Source organism: Pteropus vampyrus, unplaced genomic scaffold (genome assembly GCF_000151845.1).
Source record: "Pteropus vampyrus isolate Shadow unplaced genomic scaffold, Pvam_2.0 Scaffold145, whole genome shotgun sequence".
NCBI lineage: Eukaryota > Metazoa > Chordata > Mammalia > Chiroptera > Pteropodidae > Pteropus > Pteropus vampyrus.
Window position 1 is genome coordinate 222,585 of NW_011888926.1, and position 9,360 is coordinate 231,944.

Sequence of the window (9,360 nt, forward strand, 5' to 3'; positions counted from 1 at the left end):
GGCCCGCAGCCTCCAGGCTGCCTCCGACACCGCCAGCCGTCAGATAACGCTGCTCTGCCGCTGTCACGTCCCTGCCCACGCACCTTCATTTGCCTCTGTCACAGGCCACGTTCCTTCGCCGGCCTCCCTGTCCCATCTTCCGCTCGCCCAGGCTGTGAGTCCTGTTGTCCAGCCTTCAAGCCTCAGAGCTTCAGGGCAGGACAGTCAGTGGCCTCACCAGCCGGCAGTGGCCCTGCGGTCTCTCCTCCCCTAGCCCTGACCTCGTTCCCTTACGTGGCCGTTTTTGTGCGCGCCTGTCTGCTGTCATAGGTGATTGGTATGCATCACCCGCAGGCCAGGAGCAGTGTCTGCACATTATCCATGTTCTCCACGCCGTTCTGTGCTCCGCAAGTGTTGGTTGAATGAGTAAGTGATAGGGTTTTTTATTAATATATTCAATTCTTTCTTTCTTTTGGGACAAGTTGGGGGATCAGCTTGCAAAATAACTCCATCAATTACCTGGACTTCTTGAGAGCAATGGAGAACAGCAAGCTGTCAACTCAGCCAAAAGAAGAAGAAGAGGCCGTGCCAATCGATTTTGCGACACTAAACCCAGAGGAGGTTCTGAAGAACGTTCAGAAAGTCGTCGCTTCCTGTGGCCCGGCCCTGTCAACGGTATGACAGCCAACAAAGTGCCTTTGCTGTGAGCACTGAGTTCTGGGACTGAGTCAGTCTACAGACAGTGGCTCCCAGCGCCCCCGCCCCAGGGCCCCGTCCACCCGTCTCCGCTCCCCTTGGGGTGTCGGAACTCAGACGAGTTGGTCAAAATCACATTGTTCTTTTGAGCAAATGTTTATCCATTTTTGATCTATAAACAGCTACCGCGATTGCACCCCAGCACGTGCTCTCTGAGTGCTCAGTGTTTAGCAGACGCTGGGCCTGGGTGGGGGCAAGGGGTACCAGGCAAAGCAGGCAGAGAACAGAGGCCCTCAATGACAATGGGCTCGGCACATCCCGTGAACTTGCTGGGCCCACGGAGATGAGTGACTCCAGATGGCCTTGAAGAGCTTGGCCAGGGCCGGGCTATGGCACTAAGACTCACTGCCAGGAGCCAGGGGAGGGTGTAAGAAGGGAGAGCCGAGTACCCTGACATTTTAGACTGATCTGGGTATGACAGCATGGAGCGTGCCAGGACCAGGCATAGGCAGGGATGATGCTGTGTACAGTGCCACTGTCCTCGCGAAATAGTGCTTTGGCCACGCTCCTGGCGAGGGTGTGGTCTTCTAGCCAGGCCCCCATGTGAGTCTCCCCTGCGGCCACAGGGAGAAGAGCTAACACTGTGCAGATGCAGGTCCTGCGGTCCAGTGAGACGGGGGCACAAAGCATCCATGTGATGCTGGTGCGCATTGCCCGACAGGGCTGTGTCCGACAGGTGCTGGCGAGGCTGTCCCCACGTCTGCGTACGCAGACTTCCAGGCCCACTCAGAAACCCGGGACGGGACACGTCCACGAACCCCCCGGGGCAGAGAACGCGCTCAGTGTGGGGAGGCAAGGCTCTGGATTCATGGGGAGAGGTGGAGAAAGCGGGGGGCAGCCCCTCCTGCCCGCGAACGGTCTGGAACGCCAGCACACTTGGCCTTTACCTTGGAGAGCAGAAACGTTTCGTAGCTAGGAATTCTCTGGAACGGTCCTGGCCCCCAGGAGTCTACAAAGTCAGATGTGCACAGGGACCAGGAATAACGTAAAGGAGGAAGGGGCCGTGCGGGGCCGAGCCAGAGACACAGCCCGTGGGAGGGCAGCTTCTCCCCGGCCCTGGCCCCGGCCCCCCATCGCTGAGCCGAAAACGCCCAGTGCTGCTGAATCCTTCCGTTTTTCATGAGAAGCTCTGAGGCCACCTGACTTCTAAACGTCAGCAATAATTCAGGTTGTTCAGAAGTGCTGTGTAGGCCAAATAAACCCATTCGCAAGGTGGCTTTGCCCCCTGCTGACTTAAAGTGGCACCATTGAACACCTAAAGGGATGTTTCTCAAACTGAGGCCCGTGGAACCTTTGGGAGGAACCGTGGCACTCGATTCTGAGAAGCAGCCCTTGGCCGACGAGGTTTTAAGCACGAGAGTGAGGTTCTCTGGCCAGGGGTCTGGAGGGCGAGAGGGCACACGAGGCAGTGAGCAGAGGACAGCCATCGGGGCGCATGCTGGACACGCGACCGCGCCTCTGCCCAGCACTGGGGACGTGCCTCAGACGCGTCTCGTCCACCTGGTACTTAGGTGGACTTTTCTAGGTTTGGTTCTGCCACCCACCCCGTGGGTGGCGGGCTGGGCTGACACGGGAAGCCGCGCAGACCGGGGTGCGGGTCCGTCTTAGGCCTGCCGGGCGCCTCCTGATGCTCGCCTCGCACCAGTGCCTGACCACCGCGGATCGCTCGGCATTTCCCCGCCGGCCATCCGTTTTTTGTGGTCTTTCTCCTGCACATCTGCTGAGACCCACTATGTGCCAGGTGCCTGGCACAACACAGGTGTGTTTTCCAGTTGCCGCAGTAAAACTTAGAACAACATACATGAGTTATGAAGTCCCTATTTTTTATATCGAAGAAGCTAAGCTCAGAGAGGTTACGGGCTTATGGGGGCAACAGAGCCGAGGTTCGAGTCCACTTCTGGACCGTGTGGCCAGCGGTGTCTCTGCTCGCACAGCTGCCTGGTATTGCCACGAGCGAAAGACGAATTCGAAGCTATGGAGTATTTTAAGGTTAATTTGATTACACATAATCGCCACCCGTGGGCTGATGGTGTGTGCCTAATTAGCTCTGAAAGGGATTAACTGCAAGGGAATTTGGTTTTGGGTCTGCAAGCACATTAAATTCTTACTAAAAAAAAAAAAAAAAAAAGATCTTAACCTACCACTTGATCCAGATTTCCTAGTGCAATAAAAATGAATGGTTTTGTTTCGACAGATGGAAAAAAAATGTGCTTTCTTTTTATAGCGCATTTTTGCACTTTTTCAGTTTGGCTGCTGTGCCGCTGGGTTGGCACCGTCCGCCCAGCCCCTGTGGCACAGGCACGGGGCGCCGGGCGACCTCCCGTGACACGAGGGCACACGGGCGCTGGCCGAGGGTGAGGTGACCACGCAGCCTCGGCACGCAGGCCTCCGGGGCACGTAGCGGAGTGGTCCGTTGACAACTCCTGGCCACTTCCAGCATCACCTGGACACCCCCGCCCCCGCCCCCGCCCCGAGAGAGCGGGATCGCACCTGAGGCTCCTGGTACGGGGGGTCTGTGCTCCAAGGAGCTGGAATTTAATGACCGAGACCCTGGGCAAGTTCGCGGGGGCAGTTCACTCCTCAGACTCGTACCTGAGTAGGAGCGAGTGACGTGAGCGTGCCTGCGACACGCCGCCTCCCCCGCCACGTGCCGTCCTTCCTGTCTAGCTCTTTCAATCACGGCGCATTTGTTCAGTCATTGAGAACTTACAGGGGACTTGCATACGCTTGATTTCATCCACATTTAGCAGACGCGATACTTCAGAAAAACAGTTTTGAAATATTCACTTGACAGTAGCATCTGCTTTTTTTTTTTTTTTTTTTTTTAGGCGTTTTCTGCATTGGATAAAGAGGACACTGGGTTTGTAAAGTCTTCGGATTTTGGACAAGTTCTGAAGGATTTCTGTTACAAGCTAGCAGATAACCAGTATCACTATTTTTTGAGAAAATTGAGAATTCATCTAAGTCCCTATATAAATTGGAAATATTTTCTCCAGAACTTCAACTGTTTCCTCGAAGAGGTAAGGATGTCTGTAGCATATAAGCATCTCTTTTTTGGAAAAGGGCTAAAATTAGTTTTTGCAGAATGGATAATTTATTAAAACCACGTCCGATAAATTGGCAATCACCTCATATAATTTGCTCATTCTAAATGAAAAATTGGTACAAATTCTACATAGAGTATGAGAAGGGAAATATGTACCTGTTAGCTCATTTGAAAGTTATTTTGTTTTCAGAGGAGTCTGGGTGCTTGCTGTTGTCTGGTTGGTTCTGAGTGCTCAGGAATCTTAGATCCCTGAAGACGATCTGGTGTCTCAAGAAGAGGGACCCATTTTGCGTCAGGCCGGAGCCGGCAGCAGCGAAGGAACGGGGATCTACTTGGGAGGCATTTGTTGAGAACCTACTATGTGCCGGGCCCTGAGCCATGTATCAGTCAAGCGTTGGGTAGAGGTAGATGTCTCAGCAGGTCCTGGGGGGAAGTCAGGGAGGGCTTCCTGGAGGAGGGAGAGTGGCTGAGCCCTGGGCTCATGTTCCTTCCCAGGTCTGCTTCTCTGACTACACAAGCTGCTCATTCTCAGGTTGTTTCTTGATCTCTAAACATAACTGGGCCAACATCATTAGCAGCAATTACAATCTAGTGTCAACCAACATGGGTTTCTTGGATCACCATTCCATGCCGAGAATGGACACACAGATGCCATGGCCCCTGCCCTCACGGAAGGACAGACGAAAATACCCATGTGAAAGATCCACAAGAGTCAGTTTGCCTTTCCCCTGTGGCCGGATGCTCAGGCCATCTCCGACTGCACACTCGTGTATAACGAACACCTAAGTGCTCGAATCCTCCCACACTTATCTAGGATAGGCTCTCGGAAGCGAGCGTCCTGGAGCGGAGAGCAGGCGGGTGTTTTAGGGCCGAGGTTCGTTATAACAATGACGACCACCGCAGCCACTGCAGGGCGCTTTCCGAGGGCAGGCACCTTCTTCGCTGTCCTTCGTCCTCTGTAGAACCCGCGTGACCCTTTGATACCACAGGGCACCTGCTAGTCATGTCCGTCAGATAGGCGAGACGGCCAGCAGTGTGCCCAAGAAGTCCAGGCCCCAAGTCCATCTGGCCCCCGGAGCTCCGCCCAGTGTCCCCTGGGGGACCACGGTCCTCTCGCCTGTGCCGTTGAGATGGGGATTCCTAAGCAACGTGGACTATCGTGTCGCGTGTTTTAGAGCTTTGTATATGACGTTATATTGCATTTCATCTTCTGCGCTCATTTTTTTCTGGCGTAATGGCATGGGTTTAAGATTTATCCATGTTACTACATAGGCTTTAGTTCATTCACTTAAGCCGCTATAAAATCAGTCTGTCACACGAATACTGTACTGAGCGAACATAGTGCTGCTCAGCCGCTGTCCTGCCATATTGAGCGTGTGAGTTGGTTGCGGCTTCCTCCGTTAGAGGCAGAGTGCCAGCCAACCTCTGTGGCTGTCTCCTTGTGTGCACAGAAGTGCTGGGGGCGGGCAGGTGTGTACCCCGCTTCCCTGAGGCCAGCACAGCAGATGCAGTGGTCAGTGTGCATGCCCCTGGCCTCACGTGAGAGTCCCTGACGCCCCACGCCCCGCTAATCCTTGGTATGGCCAGGCCCGTTAATCTGCCCACCTGAGGGTCGGTGAGGCCAGGCGATCAGCCATCCAGGCTTCTTGTCTGCGAGTGACCGGCAAGGGTCCCATCCCTTTGTTGATGCGTGAGCTGCGAATACCTTCTCCTAGACTGTGACTCATCCTGTCGTCTCCCTGTTCATGGTGACACTTGCTATTTTTCATGAGAATTATACTTTATTCTGATTTTTAAAGAATGCACAGTCACTGGGGAAATTTTGCAAAGCACAGGAAAGGATAGAAAAGGAAGCAGTGGGGTACACCCCACGATGGCAGTGTGACAAGGACAGCCCCCACTGCCATTTGGCGAGGCCGCCTGAGCTCCGGGCCCTCCCCGTGCATCTCCTCACCTGGTCATTGTCCGCGCTGTGTGAAGGGACAGTGTCCACTTCTCAGGAGAGGCACACAGGCCCCAGAAGCCAGGTGCCTGCCTGGCCACCTCGGCCGGCAGCGAACCCCTGACAGGATCAACTTCAGAGCCAAATGAAGCTCTGTCCATGTGCCTTGGAGAGCTTTTGCTTCTATTTTCAATGCGTTTTTCCCCAAATCTTTTTATTGTAGTAAAATACACATACAATTTCACCATCTTACCCTCCTCCGCGCGCACAGTTCCGTGGCGTGAAGACCACCCACGTCGCCGTGCAAACAGCGCGTCCGTCCATCTCCGCAGCTCCCGTTCTGCGAAGCCGAAATTCTACCCATCGAGCGCTGCTGCCCCGCTGCCCTCCCCGCCTCTGGGGACCGCGGTCGCACTCCGGCTCTGTGAGCGACCCCTCCCGCAGCCTCGCGGGGGCGGAACCGTGCAGCACCGTGCAGCGCTCGCGCCTCTGCGACTGGCTCCTTTCCCTGAGCGTAGCGTCGCCCCGTTTCGGCCACGTGGTAGCACGCGCCAGATTTTCTTTTTAAGGCCGACAGTAACCCCCTGTGTGACTAGACCATGTGTTGCTTATCTGTTCATCCCCTGGGGCTGAGGATCGTCATGACCCAGCTTACATTGTAGAAAAGCCGCAATGGCTGCCGGATGGAGAGGGGACTGTGGAGGCCAAGGGCCCGAGCGGGGAGGCAGGTCACACACCTGAGGAGGACACTGCCGATGTCACCCAATTCTACACACCTTCGTGGAGCAGTCAGGCCTTGCTGGTGGCCCGCGTGTGCCACGAGAGAGAACGAGCCGGGAATGTCCCCGGCTTTTCGGCTCTGAGTGGGGGGAGAGCGGGCAGAGAGGCCCTGCTGGGCCGGGTGGCTGACGTGGGGTGGCTGACCGCCGTCCCGGCTGCAGGCGGCGTCCAGTCTCCTGCATTCTCGTGACCATAGTGCGCTGTCACTGAGCACCTGTGGGAATGTGCCTGGACCCTTTCACGTGTCTGACCGCCGTGGGCCCTCACAGCAGCTCTGTCCAGAGCTCACGAGGCAGGCCTCAAGCCTCCGCGTGGCCGCCAGCGTCCTCGCTCACGGACCACACGACCGCGGGGCGAGTGTCCCCAGCGCCGGCGCTGCCCGATGTCCTTTGCGGAGTCCCCTTTGCCTCTGGAAGTGCTTTGCGCATTGTTGCGAGGAGCTTTTAGGGCCGATTGCAGTGTGAGCGACGTGGAAATGTGCTCAGGGCCTGGAGCCAGCGTGCCGGGCTAGGTGGGGCTGTGGCTGGGGACCAGGGGTGCGGAGATGCCACCGCCAGGCCTACCACACGCCGCCTCCTGCTTTTCCCGGCCCGTGTGCAGTCGGTGACGGAATTGCGGGTTATCCGCCCTGGGGTTGGCCTGGGGCGTGGGGAGACCTTGCTCAGAAGCCGCTGCTCCAGCCAAGGCGCATTTACCAGGAGGATGAGTTGGGGCAAAGGGAGGCCATGAAGGTGCCCGATGTGAGGCTCAGCGCGGGGCGACCGCATCAGGCAGTTCGGGAATGTGGGGTACCCGTTGTCCTGTTTATTTGCTGATGGGGGTTGGAGTGGTGACTAGGGCAGAGCACTGGCACCCTGCATCCCTTGCTTCAGAGCTCAGGTCCCTTTCTCTGAGCAAAAGGAGACTCATCGAGACTCGTGAGCAGGGACACGAGTCGCCCTCCTCCAGGGCGGCTGGGACAGTTAGGATGCCGTCATCCCGACCAAGCTGGTGTCCTTCACGGAGGGAAAACGAGTAAGAAATAACAGGCACAGTAAATGCGTCGTCCTCAGGCTCATTAGAAACGACACCCACTAGTCTTCCGGTCCCCCTGGGGATGCACGGGCGGGCGGCAGGTGAGCAGGAGATCACAACGTAATTAAGATGGTCGGCACCTCTCCTGGTGGCGTGGTCCCCGGAGAAGTCCCTGGCTGAGCTGAGTCCACTCTGGAAGGGGAGGCACAGCGGTGGGCTTGTGCGCGCTCGCGCTTGGTAAGGCCTCGGGTGGGCCGAAGCTCACGGGAGCAAAGCCGACGACCTCGCTCCCACTCATGGTCCGCCTCCCACGGCCGCCAAACCTGTCTTCGGCAACCTCGGCCGGTCTCACGGCTCCTGTGCCCGTCACAGAGTGGCTGCCACGTTATTTCCAGATCCCGCCGCGTGGCTCGCCACGGTGTCTCGTCCCCTTCTCACTCCTCTGCCTCTTTAAGCACCCCTGACGTCAACAGTGTTTCTCGAAGTGCAGGTCGGGGGCCTCCGGGCACCACGTCACGCTCTGGATGTCACTCTCGGGTTCGAGAACCCGGCGGGTTCCCCGAAGAGGCCTGTGAGCCAGTGAAGAAGGAGGGCGACTTTGGTCCTTTCAGATGGGAGCAGGGAATTTGCATCACGGGCCCCGAGCCACGCACCCTGATTCAGGCTGAGAACCACTAACCTGTGTGGCACACAAGAAGGGGAGCCCGGGACTAAACCTGCACTGCTACCCAGTGGCTCGGTTAAAAAGTAAAAAAACAAAAGGGGCGGGGACAGTGCCGGCCGACAGCATCGGCACGTTTTTCGTGAGACTCCCACAAACCGGGCGAAAACAGTATCTGAATTCCTGTCCTCAGCCCGTACCTCTTGTTCACTTCTGAGAAAAACATTTTACATTCGAACGCTACGTGCGAAATATAGAGTATCACCTTGTTTTTAGGAGATCATTCCTGTTTAACATTTCTTCTAAGTCTTAAAGTACAATTTCACTATCTTCTGTGAATATAAAAATAGCGCTCAGAGCAGAAATAGAATTTTTAAAAGACATAGTAGAAACCCATATAAAATCTCTCTGCTTTATTACCATGGAAATAATGGAATTTTTTTTTTTAGCAAAACATCTTTATTCGATGCAGAGCAATTGTTTTGTCACATTCTAGCCAGCAGAGAGCCAATGAGATCGTCCCTTGCTTTGTGCTTATGACATTAAAGTCATTTGTGAGATGTTAAATACCTTGAATATGGTTTTTTTCCAAGACAGAATGTAAGATTGTGGTTTTCGACCGAAGAGGAGACCGTAAAGCACATCAAAACGTTTGTAATCTTTTATGAGCGTCGTATTTATATCAGTCGCCAACAGTGTTACTTAGACTTAGCTTTCTCTTCACTGTAAATATAGTGGTGTCTATGTATTTTTAATGAATGTGATAAAGAATTATAAAGTTTGCTTTTCAGGAAAGGGCCCTGTGATTAATGGGCATAAATTAGGTAAACTATTAAGACATGTTGTTAGGAAAGGCTACGTCCCCGTGATATCATTTCAGTGATTTTTAAATGTGTTGCCTAAATTTCTCTCGTTCTCTACTTGCCAGCGAAAGCTTTACTACCTGTCGCCTTGGAGACTGCTGAGGAGGTGGCAGGTCATGAAGGGTAGCTCGGTCTGAGTTGGCACTGGAGTGGCCTCAGTGATGGGCCAGGGCTTGGGGGCTGTTGAGCCCTCCACGCGTTCATCAGCCACAGCCTACGTGCCAGCAGCAGCCCGCCCGGCAGCCCCACAGGGGTCACACGGCAGCCCCACAGGAGCCGGCCAACCTCTCACGCCCACCTGTGCGTCCAGCGAGCTGAC

The 9,360-nt window shown here is 55.2% G+C and overlaps 1 protein-coding gene across 1 annotated transcript in view; it reads left to right on the forward strand.

The window, feature by feature from the left end:
- Positions 1–9,360, forward strand: part of EFCAB6 (EF-hand calcium binding domain 6) — a 197,139-nt gene that overhangs the window by 162,985 nt on the left and 24,794 nt on the right. The window contains exons 25-27 of the mRNA XM_023535895.1: positions 462–654; positions 3,564–3,755; positions 9,107–9,172. Coding sequence (XP_023391663.1) covers positions 462–654; positions 3,564–3,755; positions 9,107–9,172 — 451 coding nt within the window. The remainder of the gene's footprint in view (positions 1–461; positions 655–3,563; positions 3,756–9,106; positions 9,173–9,360) is intronic.